General features: G+C 41.8%; 1 protein-coding gene across 1 annotated transcript in view; it reads right to left on the bottom strand.

Annotated features, from left to right (window-relative positions):
* PDZRN3 (PDZ domain containing ring finger 3) overlaps positions 1–21,633 on the bottom strand; it is a 269,131-nt gene that overhangs the window by 228,483 nt on the left and 19,015 nt on the right. Inside the window, exon 3 of the mRNA XM_061396394.1 lies at positions 14,932–15,039. Within this exon, the coding sequence (XP_061252378.1) occupies positions 14,932–15,039 (108 nt within the window). The remainder of the gene's footprint in view (positions 1–14,931; positions 15,040–21,633) is intronic.

Genomic DNA, 21,633 nt, shown 5'->3' with positions numbered 1-21,633 from the left:
ACCTGCCTTTAAGGCTTCTAATGTTGGTCTTCTGTAGTTTTACTCTCAGAAACTGGTCATGTAACTTGAAAATCTGCTTCCAAGTCAGCAGGCACCCTGTTCAGTCCTGAAACACTGCAAATCCAGAGCTTAATTCATGTTTTCCTGTTCTCTGGGGCTGACACTCCAGCAGGATCTGCCTTGGTCCTTAACAAACTGCACATTTCACAGGGAGACCTCCTCCTTAGCAGGGCTCTACAGATGCTGAATTCAGAAGTCCGTGTGGGTGTAACTTACAAACTCCCTCCCTCCTCAGACTCTGGAAGTCAGTCACCACACATGGCACATGAAGCGGTCACATCAAATGCCAGGCAGATACACTTTTCCCTACTGAGAGGATAAACCACCCTGGACACCAGAACTTCACATGTAGGAGCAAGTCAGGCTTCCGAAGGCTGGACCTAGGTCCCCTCTGTAGTCAGTCCATTATGACGCAAGTGACCGCTAACTAATGCCCTTCGTCTGTTGCTGGCCCACGGAATCCGTGAACTTTGCCTCTGGCAAGATGTTCTTAAGTGGAAAGTTGACAGGTAGTGGAACTCAGATTTTGTAAATACAGTCATATGCCTTAATAAATCTGACTCCATTCTTTGGCAAGAGGCTGGGGCTTAGATGTGCCATCCACAGATCCAACAGACTCCAGAGTATAATATCAGGAAAAGACATCTGCTCTCAACATGGAAGATACTGTTCTTTCCTCCACAGCAGAATGTTTCCAAACTCTTGGCCACTGCCTTTTAGAGAGCCATGAAATCAACTCAGTGGGTGGCAAACAGCATTAAAAGAAAAAGAATTAAATAGAAACACCAGACTTCTGAATGTAGTAAGGATGAATATCTTTCATGAACCTTTTCTTAATTTTTAGACACATACACCGAGACTCGTTCAGACTAGTGATTGTTGTACTGGGATTATATAAAACATATTTCTTACCAAAAAAGCTTGCAAAATGCTCTTTCAAAGAGGAGGATAGCATGGGAGGGGCTTTGAGGGGCAGTACTAAAATATCTATGTTTGGGATGCATAAACTGACAAATGTGCATAGTATAAACAGCTACAATTGGAATGCATATAGTATAGATTTTCAGAAATTTATCAAAATAAATCAAACTTTGTCAAAGATGGATGCCCTGATATCTGGCTGTGATTCACCTCTTCACCTCTGAAATTATTTTTTTAAGTTTTTATTTATTTTATCTTTGGCTGCACCAGGTCTTCATTGCTGCACACAGGCTTCCTCTAGTTGCAGTGAGTTGGCCCTACTCTCTAGATGCTGCGCTCGGGCTTAGTGGTTCCACCACACGTGGAGTCTTCCCAAACCAGTGATCAAACCCATGCCCCCTGCATTGGCAGGAGGACTAAACACTGGACCACCAGGGAAGTCCCTGAAATTCTTTAGCAGTGATGGGATTATTCCTCCTTGTGGTGGACTCTAACCTCTAAAAGCTCCTTTATTCCTCTACCCCAAACTCAAGTGTCTACACAAAGTATAGCTCCAACTGGCACGTGGCAGCAGTGGGCAAGATGAGGTCCAGAGCACTTGACGTTACTGAAGTTTGTGTTAAAGGACCTGTCTGACAGGATAAGCAGGTCATTCCACTGTCAATCTCCAACCTGTCCGATTTCATCGAAGAAAGTGAAAGTGTCTGTCACTCAGTCGTGGCAGACTCTTTGTGTCTCCATGGACTACAGCCTGCCAGGCTCCTCTGGCCACAGAATTCTCCATTTCCTTCTCCAGGGGATGTTCCGGACCCAGGGATTGAACCTGAGTGTCCCCTTATTGGAGGCAGATTCTTTACCATCTGAGCCTCCAAGGGAAGCTCTTGTATCTAAGGGACAGAATCAATTTGAGCCTAAGTGTTTGTAACACCGTTTTGTAAAAATAAATGTTATCTATGTTTACCATGCAGGATGTGATTATGTCCATCTTGTGTATTCAAGTGTCCATCCTGATGTATTTCCACAGCCTGAGCATATGAACTGACCAATATCCAGATGAAGACTAGCATGGGGCCAGCATCCCAGAATCTCCCCTGGGGCTCCCAGGCAACATCCTCACTTCTAATCCCAAAGGATAATTATGTTCTTAAAGAGATAGCAAGACTCAGGATCAGAGTATTCCCCAAGCAACAGCAACTGGATGAAACTGACCAACTCTACACTTTCAATATATTTATTTCTACTGTTGCCTTTTATTTATAGCACAAAATGGCCTTCCACTTGCAATCATGACATAAAGTTTCCTTTTAAAAGAAATCTAGGTGAAACAAAAGCATGTTCCTTTAAGAAAAGTATTAAGTGTGGAACAAAACAGGTAGTGTATAAACGCAAAAACTGAGTGGGTGGTGTGCAACTGACCCGAGTTTGAGAAACGCTTGTTCTTGTTTGCTGATCAGCGTGAAATGCTGAATTGGCTTAGCAGACTATCCCCAACCCTGATTTTCCAAGGATGACGGTAGCTTCTCTCTTTTGCTCCAGGGTGTAACAGAAGGACTAATTTCTCTCTCACATTGTCTTACAACAGTTTAAGGTCGGTGCTCTCAGGAGATGATACAATGCTATTTTTCTAACCCTCTGGCTTGTACTTCTTACACACATCATGCTTAATCAAGGCTGGACTAAGTTGATTCTGAATAAAAAGAAATACATTGATCTTTCTCTTCTTAAATTTCTTCTATTTTAAGTTTTAGAAAGCCACTTAGAACTGGGATCAACTATAACAACAGGCCACAAACAGATCATACTGAATGCCTTTAGTGTTTTAATTACGGCAAAAAGCAACAAACCCTTCCATACACTTAACTTTCAAACTGAAGGAGAAAGGAAAACATCATTTCAATAGAAGTAACAACTTCCTTCCTTGTCCTCTTCTCTCTGAATTAGTGTAACATCCTGTACATTCTATTAAACCTAGTAAATATAGCAGAGGAGACTGTCTGCATTTCACTTATAAGATGTACTAAACACATCAGGCAAATTAGCTTAATCTTACCTATGAATAGACTTTGAAGGTAATTAAACAACCTTGTCAAAACAAAGATTTCCTGGCCTGCCCTTTACATAATACCACGTTGTCTAAAGGATTCTTCTTTCATTTCTCACCAAGTATAAACAGAGGTTATTAAACAGGGATTATATTCAAAACAGCTTAAAACTTCATCCAATTTGTCCTGGGTCTACAATGACCAACTCATACAAAACAAAGGCAAAATCTCTCAAGTAACTCATCTGAAGCCAATATATTCAGGCATATACACTCACTCCCAGATTCATCAACATGTATATGCCTACATGGAGTCATACATATACATGCAGTTTCTACAAGCTCTTTAAGAAATCTTTAAAAAAAACTTACTTGTCAAAATACAGTTTATTAAAGGTTTATGACTAATTAAACTTAAAATGTGGTTTAGAACTTGATGAAAACGCAGAAATTGAGGTTAAAGTAATGCTTCTCTGAAAATGATGAATCTGAAAAAGATTCAGCCAAATGCGGCATTTAATGTTTTTCTTCTATCTGATGTTTCCCTCCGCCATTTCAAACACCAGATGCAGTCAGTCCTTCAGATATACTCACATGCTGATCAGGGCAGCTGAACGGAGACATTATAAACTTCTCCAACTTTGCTATTTACTGCCTTTAATTCTCCAAAAGCAAAGGGGAAAGTTTTCCCAGTTTTCCTTTTCGCCACCAAGGAGAATTAAGATGCTACTCTACTGATAGCACTAATGTTTTGAACTTTCAATAAGAATACGATAAAATATTTTCTTGCTTGATGCCCCCTTTTAAAATGCCTTTATCACCAGCAATTCTATTGCAAGTCCCCTATATATGTTAATATTCCCCTGTAGTTCCTAAAAGCATAATGACTCAGATATTTCAGAGAATGATGCAAAGTATTTGAAATCCAGTAACACTACTATAAACAAACATACTTTATTCTATTTTACATGTGTTCTTATCAATTCATTTAAGTGAGTTTAGAAAAAGAAATGCAAATAATATGTGCTCCATATGCATTAATCGGAGAAGGCAATGGCACCCCACTCCAGTACTTTTGCCTGGAAAATCCCATGGACGGTGGAGCCTGGTAGGCTACAGTCCATGGGGTCGCTAAGAGTCGGACACGACCGAGCGACTTCACTTTCACTTTTCACTTTCATGCATTGGAGAAGGAAATGGCAACCCACTCCAGTGTTCTTGCCTGGAGAATCCCTAGGACGGGGGAGCCTGGTGGGCTGCCGTCTATGGGGTCACACAGAGTCGGACACGACTGAGCGACTTAGCATAGCATAGCATACGCATTAATACCCTGTGATTAAGCAAACTGATTAGTTTTTATCAAGATAATGCTTACTATCAGGTTTTCTTTTTTCATCTTAACTCTTTACCATATATATACACTTTTCTACATTGGTGTATTGCATTCATATCAATACACAAAAATGTTACCCTACAAAGAATGTGATGTATCTTGCCATCTTAAGTGAAGACTTGATTCAAAGAAATGCAAACTCCATAATTTTAAGAATATTCCAATATTCCTCATAAGTCAGGATAAAAATGTAAATTTTAACCTATTCAGGCACTTTAAAAATAGCTGATATTAAACACGCAATCGTTTTATTTTTAGAACACTGAAGTCAGCCCATATGCAATGAATTACCAGCTTCACACTAAGAAGTAAACTAAGAATTACTCCTGATTGATCAATTACTGAGATGTATATGGCCTTAGGAAGTGACAGCTCTTTCTCCACCCAGATTCAAAGGGCCACTAATTAAATAAAAGAAATCTAAAACAAATTAAAGTGATCTAGTCACAACTGTAATTTTGGGTTTATGAAACCGTGCCACACAAACGTCATCAAAGCACTGGCTTGTTGCAAGGTCCTCTAGTCCAGCCCCTGCAGAACGACGGGAAACACAGCAAAGCTAACCACCTGTGGAGTGTTTATTCTGGAGCCAAATTTACAGTTTTCAGACACATGTATTATATTCTTTATTGCAGCAACCCTGTGATATATATACAAGCAGACCTTGTTTTATTGTGCCTTGTCTTTAATAGCGCTTTGAAGATTACTGGGTTTCTTACAAATGGAAGGTCTGTGGCAAAGCTGAGTCAGGCAATTCTACTGACATCATTTTCAACAGCATTTGCTTGCTGCGTGTCTCTGTGTCACATTTTGATAGTTCTCACAATATTTCAAACATTTTCACAACTATTATACTTGCTATGGTGATCTGTGATCAGTGGTGTTAGGCATTTTATAGTAATAAACTATTTTTAAAGTAAGGTCTGTACATTTTTTAAGATAGAATGCTATTGCTGCCTAACAGTATAGCATGAACATCACCTTTAAATGCTCTGGCAAACCAAAAAATTAAGTCTGACTCACTTTATTGTGATATTTGCTTTATTGCAGTGGTCAGAAGCTGGACCTGCAGCGTCCCCATGGTATGCCTAAACGGTTTTCATATTTTACAGAAGAAAGCACTGCTGGGAGAGAAGAAACTTGTCCAAGTTTGCAAGGTTGGCAATAGGAAAACTAGAATTAAAAATCTGATCTGAGTCCAGAGTCCATTGACTCCTAACCACTCTATATGCTGACTGCCTTTCTTATGACCCTTGTGTCAGCTACCTTCTGTCCACTGGTCTGACACGGAAACTTCCCAGAGCCAGGGACCACATAGGAGCTCACCATCCATCCTGGCCTATCTCAATATTAAGGAGAACACAACTTGCCTCCAACAGGTGAACACACGCCTGCTGATGGTTTTTCTTCCACTGGGGGCCTAAGAACTCACACAACATAAAGATTTTCAACAAGCGCACGACCACAGATCACTCTACATGGTCCATTACCTCTTCAACTCTTTAAATAAACACCTAATATGAGTTGCATGTCTCTGGTTAATGAATTCTCAAATCAACATGTGTAGAAACACTAATGTCCCAGCAACAGTCACTCTAGGAAAAGAATAAAAACCGCCTCCTTTGACTACAGACTGTCAGCATCTTCTAATCTGCCCCAAAGTTTCTCCAGATATTGAAAAATAAAACATAGTATATTTAGCTTATTTTAAAAAACAGACCGACATATTTCTTTGGGGAGTGGCTAAGAAACCGCAGGCTCTTAGGCTTCTAGTTCTCCTGGTCCCCAGAGCTGTCAACTGACTCACTAGGAATTGCGGGAAAAGAGAAAGTGATAAAAGATGGAAAGTAAGAGAATCAAACAAGCCAAAAGGAAGCAAGGAGTGCCATCCTCAGGAGAAGAGGGGGTGGGACCCAGGCACTCTGCACTTCAAATGACAGTCAAAATAGACACAGACAAGTAGACAAAACAAAAGCCAAAGGTCCCCTGGAGCGGTGTGGCAGAGAACGGCATCCCAGCTGCCCTCCCCTGGAGGCTCATGGGAATCATTCGCCATCATTAGACATGATGCTGCAAAACCATGCTGCTGCAGCTTCCCCCCCTGGGCTATAGGGAGCTTTCAGTGAAAGTGGCATAACCGCAAATCAGCACTTGTAGCTGCCAATCCGACTGAGTCTTCCCTGTGTAATTCCCACGGACAGTTCCTAATCCAACACTCCCTCCTCCTGCCCAGTCCCCTCATCCGTAGGCCCAGTGCTCAGATTCCGTTTCCAAACGATGTGGATCCACTGCTTTGAAAGGTTCCCCCAGGGCTTCTCCCACAGAGCTTATTTTACATACAATTCATAGTTGTCAGACCATCCCAAACATCCTGGAGTAGGAAATGGCAACCCACTCCAGTATTCTTGCCTGGAAAATTCCATGGACAGAGGAGCCTGGCAGGCTACAGTCTGTAGAGTCGCGAAGAGTCATACACGCAGCCCAAACATTCCTTCCAAATTTGATAAAAGTGCATCCAGCTCTTTGTGTCTTATACCAACAGACTGAAAGACAAAAGCTTATTTAAAAAAAAAAGTGACATGGGTTCTTGTCCTCAAAACCCCCACACTTAAGGGTCTAGAAGACAACTGAACAGAAACTGTATCTTATCTGTACTGTTGTCAAGGATTTGCTGTTGTGCTGTTGTTGGGAAATTACCAAAGACTTAATTTTTGGACCTAATCTTCATCGGAAAAATTTAATGGGGATGCCAGTCACTTCTGATTTATCCTTGATTTTAAAGCACTTTGTGGACGAGCTAATTAACTCTTACTAAGGGTTGACTCAGAGGGATAGATTTAAAATTTCTGTGGAGTCACAACTCCCACACAATACAGTGTCGAGACAGTGAACTCGGATCATCTGGGCAGAGGACGGATGGAGGGGGAGCTTCCAGAGGCTGCCCACACAGTCTGTACCCGGGGCCACATGCTAGGAGCTGGTGGAAAGGAGAATGACAAGTAACTTCTGAAGGAAACGTACAAGCAGGAGTCAACACTGTGATACGTGAAATTCAAAAGAAACTTCTAGCTCACCACAGTTTTCACTTTTACTGTTTGTGTGGATTATAAAAGTGAACACTCACTTCTGGGCAGAAGAATTCCAACATTCCGGAAATGTGACTTCAAAAACTTAAAAGTTTCCCCATAATCCCACTCTACAACTTTATTTAAAACCTTAAAATGTTTTATTAAGGCAGAGTATTTTTTTTCCTGTGGAAAGACTAATATATATACAAATGCCTTTAAAACAAACTGCATCATAGCACATGTTCCAGTCGTTACCTAGTGCATCTGGCCGGTGTGCAGTGATACCTGTTACAAAGATGTTCACTGAAAACCCTAGTCTGCCTTTTCTATTCTTTTTGAAAAACTGACTTTAATGGCAAAATTGTAACAAGAAAATAACAACAGCAATAAAATCAAGTCACTACAGTTATTAGAAAAAAATAATACATATTATTTTTTTGAAGGCAACTGGGAGTAAAGAGGAAACACTTGGTGTTAACTGATCACATTGTTAAGTCTGGAAAGTATATCTTCCTGAAACACATCACGGTTTTCTCAACAGTCCTATAGAAGCAATACATTCCGGCTAAAACATGCAAGGGAAAAACAAATCTCAGAAGTATTATTGCTGACTTATACACTTGGCTTTGGTATTGAGTTCTTGTATAAGATACTAAAATTTTAATTTGGAAAAAAAAAACAATTCTTTATATTTGCACTTAACAGCAAAACTCCTTTGACTTAATGTTATCTTCGAGCTCTACCCAAACAACATGACAGGCATGGGAGACAGAGTGTAATTCTCTTCTCATTTTAGAGATGAAGAAATTGAGGCTCAGCATTTAGGACACTAAGACCACAGAGCGAATAACTGAGTAGAAACCTAAACCTGGGGTTTAGGTTTAACATGTATTTAAATCTCGGGGCTCTTTGCACCTCAGTGTGTGCCTTTCAATAGTAAGGAAAGGAGTTGCCTTAATTTTGCCAGAACTTCTGCTGCAGGACAGGTTATAAGAATAGATGAAAGTGGAAAGAGCCCTTAAACAGGGGGGTGGGGGAAAACCAAGATCCAACAAAGGTATTGCTTTCTGTAGAAAACAATACCTTCTTCAGTCTGAAGACTGAAAAGAATGGCTGATACATTATTATTAAATATGCACTATGCCAACGAAAGCTGATACATTATTCTTAAATACGCACTTTGCCAATGAAAGGAGACTCATTACTTCCAAATGATAATGTTGTCATTCCAAAAACATCTGCGTCCATCCAGAGATAACAAATCCAGAGTCAAGCTGTCCCCCCACCTCTCTTGTGTCCAAGGCAAACATCTCTAAATGGTCACTACATTCATCCCTCTCAATCCAGATACTGTCTCAGAATCCTTCCACGACGCAATCCAGGGTTCAACACTGGCACCAATCGGAGTTAGTATCTAAGATGAAACTCTAGTCTCTGCCTCTGGAAACAGAGCTGGAATCCATTACTAATAGGGGTCTCTAAAACCTGTTTATTTTTGCAGCTAAAAAAGAACTTCTCAACATAGCTTGAATTATACCGTATCTCTTTCATCACAATACAGTATTTGTGCAACTGAGACAAAGTTAGAGATCTCAAATTGACAAGAATAGGTCGTACTTCTTAAGACAGTAACTGATACAGAATTCTTTCCTCTCTGCTGAGTGTGGCGCACATCACTGCAGAGGACAGGGGCAGAGACCCACATGTTTATTTTGAATATTACCCCCAGATGGCTTGTGCATCTCTCTGCCTGTTTAGCAACAGTAAGTTTCCTGTACACAGTTACATAAGAAATACTGAGCCTTTCTTTCCCCTATCATGAAAGAAGAGTATAATTGTAAAATCATATACTTTATAGCATATTTTTCCTGAAAAAATGGAACTAAAAATAGTGTGGAGATATTTCAAATAATTTCCATCAACAATTTTTAGTTCACTGATAACATCTAAGTAAATATCAGCGAGTTGATTCAAAAGAAGAGAGTATATTCATTACTATTTCAAAAGGGATCCCTCTAGGAGTTACCAATTCTCAAAGAAGAAGGAAAAAATTAACCATGCAGATTTGGATTGGAATTGGATGTAATGATACAGGCATAGATTTCAAAATATTAATACATAAAAGGACGAATGAAGAAATACATGGAGAGATGTGTGCTGTTGTTGATGATAATGTTGTGTGCATGCATAGGTATTTATATTTTCTAACTGTCTGCTGAGAGTGCCTAGGAACAATGAAACCTCAAGGATAATGATCATGCTAGCAGCTGATTTTGATTTCTAAATGCCACTCACACTCCACTCAATGGAGTTAGAGCTACTTGGAAAAAAAGTGGACTCTAGAGCTAGGGCCAGCAAAGTACAAGATGAGCCTGGGACACCTTGAGGTTCCAGAAAGTAACAAGTGCTTAAAAAGTGATGGGAACACGTCAAAGGATAGAGGAACTAGTTAGAAAGAGGTCCTTCTGGCCCAAACTGGCCAATGTGAGTCCATACTGAAACTGGCAAAAAGAGAGATGGAGATAGAAAAAATAGGGAGGAAAAAACACTTTTTCTTACAACTAATAAACACAGAAGGAATGTAGTCAGTAAATCACCATTTGTCAACTAATCAATTCAAGGAAAACCTGTAAGTGGATGTGAAAATCAGCATACAAGAGTCTCAACAGGATATTAACACAACCTCAACAAAGCCCCTCTACCCCGACAAGACACAAGAAAAAAGGAGAAAACAGTACCTGCACAGCAGAGAAATCTGGCAGACGGGCCTCAACCAAGCGGGCCAAGCTGACATCACCAATAAAGGGACAAAGTGACATCACGTGACTCTTGACAGGATGCACTGAGGAGGACGCACCATCTCTTCTCCTACCCAGAATATAGACCTGAATCCATACCAAATCGAGAGAGGTTATACAAAAGACCTAGCTTGCATTCTGCAAAAATATCAGTAGCAAGGAAGACAAAGCTGAGGCACTGCTCTAAAGGAAAGGAAACTAAAGACATAGGACAACGAAATAAAACCTATGATCTGGGATTTGCTCTTGCTATCACAGACATTGTGGGGATGATCAGAGAAATCTGACTAAATGCTGTAGACAACAGTATCCTACCAATGTGTATTTCCTGATTTAGATAACTGGACTGCAGCTATATAACAGAAGGTCTTCTTCCTAAGAAACACACACTGATGTATTTAGGAACAGGGGGTAGAGACAGAAAAGGATAAAGTAGATGTTAATGTTGGAGGAATCTGGGTAGAGACTGTAGAGGAATTCATTGATGTAAGTCTGAAATTATGTCAAAATAAAAAATAAACAGAAAAAAGGAGCATCTTCTATTGCTTCTCCTAAAACTAAACGCCTTTCCAGGTGAATCCACTTGCCACTCTGCAGTTTTAGTTGGTGGGAGAATATTATCTTCACTAAGTAAAATCCTGCTTTACCAAGTGGCCTAGGTTGGGAATGGAAGACAGTGTTAATTCATTCCAGTCAACTCTGGCTCAGACGTTTCAGCAACAACACAGTAACTAAAGCTAGAGCAAACAGAGAACGACCGATTTACACAAAGGCCGCTGAGGACACACAACTTGCGTCACTACATGCCTGTCTCCAAATCATAACACTCCCGAGATGCACACATATTTACAGAGGACGGTACAAAATCAAGGTTACTGGCTACAGAGGGCTTAACTGTCCTGCCTTCACTGCATTTGGAGAATTGCATTTATTATCTCAAAGCAGAAACAGGACCTTGCATTTAACCCAGACAACTGTTAGAGAAACTCACTTACCACCAAATGAGAGGTGAGCACGATGCAAGAACAAGCTTCTGCGCAAGGCACCTGGCATCATAAGGTTTGGGAATAGGACAAATCTCTACCCCAGTCATCCTCTTTGGGGTCCCTGCCATAGCCAGAGATACTGGTGGAAATCTACAGAAGTGATTTTCACTGTCACAAAGAAAATCGAGGTGGGGACCGGGGATGCTAGAAGCCCTACACTGCACAGGGTCTTGGATAGTGAAGAGTTATTCGACTTTCAGGATAACTTCCCCATATCATTCCAGACATTAGTAAAGATAAAATAACACACTTTTAATAAGTACCCGAGAGCAGACTCTAACTCTGTTTTACATATAAACACTAAGGGGGTTTTGGGGGTTGCAATTTAAATACATACAGATTACACACCCATTTTCTCAGCAGAATTACTCAGCACAGCATAAAGGTGAAAGCAAGCCAAACGTCCATCAATGGAGAAATGGGTAAACAAAATATGGTATATACTTCTACACATACAGTAGAATAGCATTCAGCTTTAAAAAGAAAGGAATCCTGACACAAGCTACAAGCACATAGACAATCCTGAAGGACACGGTGTTTACTCATTCGCTTATACAGAAAGAGAAATGCTGTGTGATTCCACTTACATGGGGCACACAGTCGTCAAATGCATAGAAACAGAAAGTAGAAGGGGGCAACCAGGAACTGGGTGAGCGGGAGGAGGGGTGGCTTAGTGGCTACAGCTCTAGTTTGGGAAGAGGAAAAACTTCTGGAGATGGGACGGTGGTGATGGCTGCACGAGTGCATGGGTGTACTTAACGCCACAGGAAAGTACACTTCAAAATAGCGACCACGGTGAACTGTACGTTACGTATATTTTACCACAATTAAAAAAAAATACATACACACAGATGTGTGTAGATCAAAGGAAGACTGCAGTTTTTTTTGGTGCCATATCATAACCACAATCTGTTCACCACCCTGGAAAATGCAACTGTGGAGGGCGATGCCTGAATCCACAGCACCGCCCACGTGGACCCAGCAGAGGAGTAGCTGGTGTAACCATGGTGAGTCCACACGGAGGTGCCAGAATCTGGCAATAAACATCACAGCGTCTTCTAATGTTGCCGTGCCTGAGTGTTTACACACTGATCCGTGCTTTTTTTTATAAATGATCTCCCTTTTGTTCTTCTATTCCAGGACAGTACAATAGCCACCAGTAGGTGCGTATGTATTGGGTTGGTCAGAAAGCTGATTCCGGTTCTTCTGTAAACCAGCTTACGGAGAAACCTAACCAAATAGGTTCTGGCCAAACCAATATATAAAAGTTAGTTGTGAATTTTGTTTCATGATAGTATTGATGGTATTTCACAGTATTTCTTATAAAAACCAAGGTGAGTGTGCTCGGCTCTGATGTGGGCGGGATCTACAGTTCCATCCTCAGGGAACAAAGAGCAGCAGGAACAGGGTAACTGCTGACAACTCTGCTGAGGAAGAGACTCCCTCGGTCCCTATGGATTTAATATAAGCATCCTTTCATTGGAATGAAAGTTCTTACAGTCAAAGTCTCGCGGGAGTTTGCCCACTCATCTGAAAAGGAAGCAATCTGACGGAAAACTAGAAAACCCCTGACTCTTAGTGATAAAACCCACATGCACACTTAAAATAATCAAATTCATGCCCGGTAATAAACTCAGACAGAGATGAGGTGAACCGGGGAACATTATTTTCAGGCATGGGAATCACTGCGTCACGTCAAAAGAGATTAGAATTTGACTGAGAAGGGTACGGGGTGTCAACTGCAATTACACATCTACTGTTTCTCTATGGGGATCATCCCTTTTTCCATCTCAACAGTGGGACATGATTAATATTTTACATACTGTCCAAAAGTAGAATGTGACTTACCAGAAACCGTACTGAACACTTCAAATACAGATCCCCGCTTTGCCAAGAGAAAATCCTGCCCAGCTGTACAGTGCTCATTTGCAAAACATAAGAGCAATGAAATTCCATTACTTAGAGAAACTGGCTGTTCCACCAAACTCTTGGCAACGGAAGCTGTACTTATCTTTTGGAACAATAGTCTCAGAAAATGTATTCTCTCTCTCTCTTCACAGAAGACGGTAAAGGATGCATTTGAACTCTTGAAAGAGCGTCCTGCCCAAGCAAATTCCTGGAAGGGAAAATCCACTCCGCTGACCTGGGAAGTAGGAAGACTGACCCTAAAACATGCAGCAGAAAGAGTTCCAAGTGTAAGAACTCTTCAAAAAGTCAAGGAGGATGTAGCATGGTTAATAATGTCCTTAAAACAAGATCAAGTATCCTTTTAGTAAGTAAGTTTTCACACTGCATCCCCTCCTTCTAAAGAATAACTCTTATACCATAACTTGTTTAGTTTGTTTACTTGGGGAGATATAACCATCTATTTTCTTGAGGATATATAAACAGCCCTGAACTGTACTGCTTTGAACATTGCAGAAATCATCCAAATTAGACCAGAAAAGTGAGACTCTATCTTTCTCTTCCCAAGGTTCCCTTCCCAGAAGCATGTGGCCACTTTTCTGTTGGTTATGTGAGTCTCCCTTGTGGCTTATCCCATGGCCAGAGCTTCCAGTCAGTCCAAGGTTTGAAATAGGCCAGAAATACACTCAAGAAGTATAGATACTATGCAAATGTGTTTGGAACATAGAACATCCAGTGGTCATAGGGCCATTTTTCCAGTTTCCTATTTAACATGCTATATTATGGCAACAGCACATGGGGAAGCTTTTTATGGGCTTCAACGTCTCATCCTCGATTCTCACATTTAAATTTTTTCCCCTCATATGAAATCCAACACATTGAGCCCATGTATTCACCCATTAAAAGAACAATCAAAATGGCCAAAATCACAAACAAAAAATAGTCACATATCAAACTTTGCAATGAGAGCCCACACAAGCAGGCCACACAAACAACTCTTTCCCTTTCAGCAGCTCCGGGCAGGCTAGGACACTGACCCTATTCCCGAGGGCCCTATGATTGGGCAGAAGTAGCTACCTCCCCCAGCAGAAAACTAGAAACCTCCTACACAGAAGTTTAAAATGATGAGTGAAGAACTGAAAATGAGAACAGTGGTGATAAGTGATCCTCCTGAAAATCAATCTTTGTCTGCAAACCCTTAAGTCAAACTGGTACAACTGACAACAGGCAAGACACAGAAAAGGGGGAATGACACATATGCAGAAATAATTGTGTGCCATGAGCTCTGAGGACGTGAGAGTGATCCCAAAGCTGCCACAATTACTCTCTGGTTGCCGACCTGAACCGAGTCCCCATTTGCACAACAGGGACTGCTCATCTGGTTCTAACTAACACACAGCTCCCCAGTGGTTTTCACACAAAGCTCTGACTGAAGCACACAGAACAGATGCACAGCTGCATGAAAAGAGCCAAATCGTCAACAAGCCACTCATACTTTGGCTTCTCTATACAGAATATAAACAAAAACTTAACACCAAGGCAATCAACACCCAATGTGGTCCCACACAATCGGAGAAATCTGTCTCCCGCCCAAACAGCCACCAGTTGAGGCCTCCCTCCCCAACAAACATCTAGCCTTGAGCCGGATGAAGACTGCATGGCATTCAGCCTATAAAAGACCCTGGCAGTGTTCACATACCTCAATAATCCTGTCGTGAATCTGCAGGCCTCCGTCCTTGGCTGCCGGCCCGCTGTCAACTATTTTGGATACAAAGATTCCTTCACTGGACGATCCATCTTGGTTGTCCTTTGGGTTAAAAAAACAGAGGCATGAATGCTAGGCATTAAGTTGATCGTGAAAATCAAGCCAACACTCTTAAAACAGTAATGGACTCTTGCTGGTGTCACTTGTGGCAAGGGGGTAGAAGTCAGCTGTTTCCCCTCATATCTGTTTTAAACTAAAATGAACACGTCGTAAAATAATTCGAGTCAGACCAAAAGGTATAAAATGGTAAGTCCCTTCCATCTCCAACCCACAGTCCTTCTATCCCTTTGTAGCATTGATTGGCAGTTAATCCATCCTTTCTAAAACATTTTTTCTTTGACCAGGCCGCACAGCATATGGGATCTCAGTTCTCTGACCAGGGATGGAACCTCTGCCCTCTGCAGTGGAAACTCAAGAATCTTAACCACTGGACCGCCAGGAAGTCCCTTTCCAAAACATTTTTTTTTTTTACTTTACAATATTGTATTGGTTTTGCCATACATCAACATGCATCCGCCATGGGTGTATACGTGTTCCCCATCCTGAACCCCCTTCCCACCTCCCTCCCCATACCATCCCTCTGGGTCATCCCAGTGCATCAGCCCCAAGCTTCCTGTATCCTGCATCGAATCTGGACTGGCCAAAACATTTTAATGTATCACCTTCCTAAGTGAAAGTCTTAGTCTTTCAGTCATGTTCAACTCCTTGCAACCCCATAGACTGTAGCCCGCCAGGCTCCTCTGTCCATGGGATTTCCCAGGAAAGGATACTGGAGTGGATTGTAATGTCCTTCTCCAAGGGATCTACCTGACCAAGGGACTGAACCCATGTCTCCTGCATTGCAGGCAGATTCTTCACCACCTGAGCCACCAGGGAAGCCCATCCCCTTCCTAAACATGTATCTATTCCTTTCTTATACACATAAATGGGATTATGCTCCACTCAACCTCTTTCACTAAACTGTAAAAATGTTAGAAATTTTTCACCATCTGACCCACCATCACCCTCATTTCCTTAAGTGACTAGACAATCAATCCTCACACAGGAGTAATTAGTACTGTTTCCAGTTGTTGCTTCCCTGCTGGCTGAGACAGTAAAGAATCTGCCCGTAACGCAGAAGACCTGGGTTCATGGACAGATAAGTCTGGCAGGCTACAGTCCATGGAGTTGCAAAGAGTCAGACACAACTGAGCTACTAACACCAGTTAGTCGCTATTAGAGACAGTAGCACCTCCAATACCTTTCTACCTGTATTTTTAAATAAATACCTTCGCTAGTATATATTGCTGCAAATCCCTAGCAATGGAACTGCTGGGTTGAGAGTATGCATATTTTATTGATGTTGCCAAATTACCCTTCAAAGAGCCTCTACTGATAGCTCATTCAACAAAGTATATTCTCATATCCTTACAAGCACAAGTGTAATGTTAAAATTTTAAATTCAATAATCTGATGGTGAAAATAGGCTTTTGAATTTTCTTGTGATTTGCATCAGAAAACCCCACCACGAACCAGCCCCCACCTCTTCAATCCTAATGAATTCTGATCTCCAATCTCTTTGAATCCCTTTAGATCTTTCAAACTCCAGTCTGAAAGTCTCTGGGAAAGAAGACAGCTCACTGCTCAAAGTCTTTCCTTTATTTAAAATAAAAAAGCTTCAACAAACTCATTAAAAAAACAAAACAAAACAAAAAAACCCCTCACAGCTTGTTCATGAACTTCTTTCCAAACAGCATTGGGATGAATACTTTCCAAGAGCGTGGATTAAATTTCTCGTGATTAACAGATGGATTTAGAAATGAAACGGCAAAAGCGAGTGTTGTTTCCGAACAAAAGGATTTAGCAAGTAAATTCAGGATGTTCCACAAAAAACTCCCAAATCCACCATCTTGGTGATTTCCCTGCCATAATGCCGTAAGAACATCTACTTCAGTAATCATTTCTCTGTACAAATACATCAAATTTGTAAAATACAAATACATCAAATGCAAATACATCAAAATTCCATTTGTTAAAAAAATTAAACAACCCCCAAACCCTATATTCTAAAGATGGAGAGAGATGACTTTGAAGTCTACCCCCTGAAGTCTAACAACAGGAACCCACAGTGGGAAAACGCACACTCCCCAACTCTGCTCTCCCCTCCCTGCCCCGCTGCTCACAAAGACACACACACAACACTATATGATGTTATAATAGGACTCAAAAGAAACTAAAATCACAATGTAAAATGAGCATTAAGGGTTGTTCCCAACATCTATCCCCACAAGACAAAGATAAATCTCCCACTGCCATCTGGGTTCCCTCAACACTCTTCCAGGGGGCTGGATCAGTAAGACTGTGGGCGCTGAGCTGGATCAGCCGGCCCACAAAGACACCACTGCCCAGCATGGCAGCCCTTCCCTCGGGCCTAGCGCACACTAACCCTTTCCCGCCTGAATCTCTTTGAGACTCCTCTCTCTCTCACAGCCACTACTAACGACGCACAAGTCGCAAGCATATCTCAGACAGAAGCACAGAGAAGTGCGACAGCTTCTATTTACTGAGTGCACACCAGGTACCAGGTACATGGAGCTTCCCAGGTGGCTCACTGGTAAACAATCGTCAGCTAAAAAAGGAGACACGGGTTTGATCCCTGGGTCGGAAAGATCCTCTGGAGAACGAAATGGCAACCCACTCTAGTACTCTTGCCTGGGAAATCCCATGGACAGAGGAGCCTGATGGGCTACAATCCAGGGGGTCGCAAAGAGTCAGCTAAACAACAGCAGCCAGGTACATAATGAGTGTTCTCTGTCTATCATTTAATCCTCATAAGAGCCACAAGTACTGGTAAGTAGTATAAATATCCATTTCATAGATGAAAGAAATCTGAGACAGGTTAATTGACCTACTCAAGGTCATACAGCTAAAAAGTGGCAAAGGTTTGTTTCCAACTAAGGATAGGCTGATTCTCTTACACAAACTCTAAATGCAACATTGTCTCCCATTGAGAAAAATTTCAAAAATACACATGAATTCAGAAATACAGCATTCCAGGCTATGGAATATTCCACCAGAGGACCCTGAAGAGTCTCAAATGACCACAAAGGATTTATGGACAAGCTTAAGTTCCGTAAGAGGTGACGTCAATACATCAAATGAAGAGATCTGTGTTTACTCTGATTGAACTGCTTTGCATTTCTCGGCTGGGGAGGAAGGAGGAGATAGGGGCTGAGATTTTGGTTTTGGCTCGTTTTGCAGAATAATACATTTGAACAGAATTATTTATCTTAAGGTGCATCAGAAAGTCCCAGCAAAAATCAGAGAGGGACAGGCAAGAGCAAACACCAAACTGAGGTCATATGAAGACTGTGGTAAGGGATGGGAAGAGAATGTAAAAAACATAGAAAGCACAAAATCAGAGAAAACCAAATCCAGAACATTCCTGATCCTCTCAGAACACCTCTCTCTATTCTTTGTTTGGAGGCTCCTCTCCTAACACATTTTAAGGCAGAGCTATGCACCAAGGTGAACCAAAATGACTTAGGATTTGTTTGGGTTTGCTGGCCTGAGAAACAGAAAAATGAAAGGGCTTGTTTCCATCCCAGGGGTGCCAGACAATGAAGTAAACTTGCCAAAGGCCGAAGGTCTGATACACCAGACTGGCTGCCGTTTCTTCAGGGACCTGAGCACTCGTGAATGGGTGATGTGATTTTGCTAAGAGCATTACGTACTGCATGGTGCAATGAAAAGCCTTATGTCAGAGCCCCCCCGCTGGGCTTATATCACAACTCAACCAAGCATCCAACACAGGGATTCCTTGGGAAACACACACGTCATTCGCCCTGCCTTCTACTTCCAGTAACTAACAATGAGAACACATTGTTGCTCATCCTGGCTTTTTAGCATGTTCTCAATGACCTGCCAGATTTCCAGGCAACAGGGCAGAATCCATTTAGGTTTTATTATGCTGCTGCTGCTAATCAGGACACGTTTTTAAAAACATGATGGCAAACACATGCATATGGAATTCCATTTCCCTCCCCAGGGCTATGCACGGAGTTCTTGCAAAAAGACCACATAAGCTGAGAGCCCTTTAATGCTTCAAAAATCAGTCTAGTTTGTGCTTATACCACTTTTTTAAAGGAAAAAGAAAATGACCTAAAACATATTTTTTGGTAAGTCTGAGAAAAACAAAACCAAACTGCATTCTAGTGAACTTGGAAGCATCCTTTCATCCTTGGGGAGGTGCAGAAATGAAATACCATCTTTGTGGGCTTTCCCGTTGTTGGATGACAACAATTGCCAAGCCATGAGTTTGCCTCTCCACTTCAGGCATTTTGCAAAATTCAGGCTCCCCTTTTCTATATATAAGCTTTGGTGTGCAGAGAAGAGGGCTTCCTGGTTTGGACTCTTTGGGCTACAGAAGCTTTCAAACTGTCTAAAAATGAAAAGCATCTTTCTTTACTGTAGTTGTTTCTTAAAATGGTAACGGTAATGATGGATAGGGAGAGAATGAATAATTATGAATAAAAACCAACTGTAGCCAACTGTCTTGTTACATGTGCCAAGTGGCAAAACACGTCTCCCGATGATAAGGTGGAGGACTGAGTCCCTGGGATCCTGGGACCATGACTGAGCCAGTCAAGCCCGATTTGGCTCCCTCAGCCCTTCTCACAGCTGGAAAGCCTGACCCTCAGCAGCAGGGACTGAATCAGAGCAGCACCAAGACATGTTGCCTGGGATGGCAGCCAACCAGAAAAAAAAAAAGGAAAAGCAAAAAAGTCCCAAGCTGACATAATTTTGGGTGTCCCAAATGGTGGTAGTGGTAGAGAATCTGCCTGCCAATGGAGGAGACACAAGAGACCTGGTTTCAGTCCCTGGGTTGGGAAGATACCCTGGCGAAGGAAATGGCAACCCACTCCAGTATTCTTGTCTGGGAAATTCCATGGACAGAGGAGCCTGGTAGGCTATGGTCTATGGGGTCGCAAAGAGTAGGAAATGTCTGAGTGATTGAGCACAGAGATAATTTTAGTTTAAGAATTCCCCTAAGATGATGGGAAGAACCAGGGTATGTGCACATCCCTAGGGCTCAGGCAAGACGGACAGCTCCCTGCCCTAACCAACCTTCACTCTATTTTAACCTCATCGTCTAGAAGTGTTCTTTTTAAAACATATTTTACAAGGCAAATCATGTATCAGTTAATCATTTTAATGACTATGTACCACCTACTATTAAGCTGTCATTTTCTTGCAATAAACCATGCTCGTTTGTTGTTGAAACTGTGGCTTTGGCCAAAAGCAAAGGGAATTTAATCACAACCCGCCTCTTCTTCTCTGGTCTCTTTCTGACCACGTCCTGCCACTCCTCAGCTCTGTCTCTGTCCTTGGCCAGGTTTCCCTGGGTCTGTCCACTTTCTTTTATCTCAGTGGCCTTCAAAGATGGGTACTTGCAATGAAACACAGTGGAATGACGAAACAGTATATTAAAAATCATATTCATATTTTAATTTCATCATTTAAATGATTCTTTAGCATGTAGCTTTTATAAGACAGGTAATATTAGTTTCATAGTAAATATATGTATAATTTGTAACCAACTATGTCCAAATTTTTTCCTACAGTGGGTCCCTTGGACTGCAAGGAGATCCAACAAGTCCATTCTAAAGGAGATCAATCCTGGGTGTTCTTTGGAAGGACTGATGCTAAAGCTGAAACTCCAATACTTTGGTCACCTTATGCGAAGAGTTGACTCATTGGAAAAGACTCTGACGATGGGAGGGATTGGGGGCAGGAGGAGAAGGGGACGACAGAGGGTGAGATGGCCAGATGGCATCACCAACGCGATGGACATGAGTTTGGTTGAACTCCGGGAATTGGTGATGGACAGGGAGGCCTGGCGTGCTGTGATTCATGGGGTCGTAAAGAGTCGGACACAACTGAGCAACTGAAGTGAAGATTGTTCAACTAAATATATTATACATGGACCTCTGATCTAGCAAACTCCTACTCATTCTTCAGAACCCAGCTTCAATGGCCTGCCCCATGATGCCTTATTCCCCAGGGCTAACTGCCTCCCATAGCATCTTTAGCTGAACTCAGGCACAGAGTTTTATCAGTGAGAACAGTGCTTCCCTCTCTAATTCATCCGTTTCTCCACCTGGACATGAGCTCCATGAAGGCGGGGCAAACATTAGTTACATCCAGATGGCTGACATCTTCTTATCCTTTAGGATTTGGCTGTATATCCCTTCCCCTCTTTCCTAATCACTCTGGGCAATGATGCCCCTTGCTCCTTGGTATGTAGCATAGCCATCCTCTCATTTTTTCCCCTTCATTGTACTTCTCCCAATCTGTAATTACTCTTTATACTTGTTTCTTGCCTTATATCACACAGGATATCAACTCAGTGACCAGAGGGATCCAGTCTCCCCAGCCAATATCTTCAAGTCCCTAGCAAATAGCCCATGTATAATGCTTAACTGTTGAATGAGTGAATCTGATTTTTCTTTCCCTTTTCCTTGACTATTTTCCTCTTAAGCTGACTAATGAGGAAGATGTTTGATTTTAGTTGATCAGTTGTGTCCAGCTCTTTGCAACCCCATGGACTACAGCCCGCTGGGCTCCTCTGTCCATGGGATTCTCCAGGCAAGAATA

This window comes from Bos javanicus, chromosome 22, assembly GCF_032452875.1.
Source record: "Bos javanicus breed banteng chromosome 22, ARS-OSU_banteng_1.0, whole genome shotgun sequence".
Taxonomy (NCBI): domain Eukaryota; kingdom Metazoa; phylum Chordata; class Mammalia; order Artiodactyla; family Bovidae; genus Bos; species Bos javanicus.
This window is presented reverse-complemented; position numbering and strand designations above follow the sequence as displayed.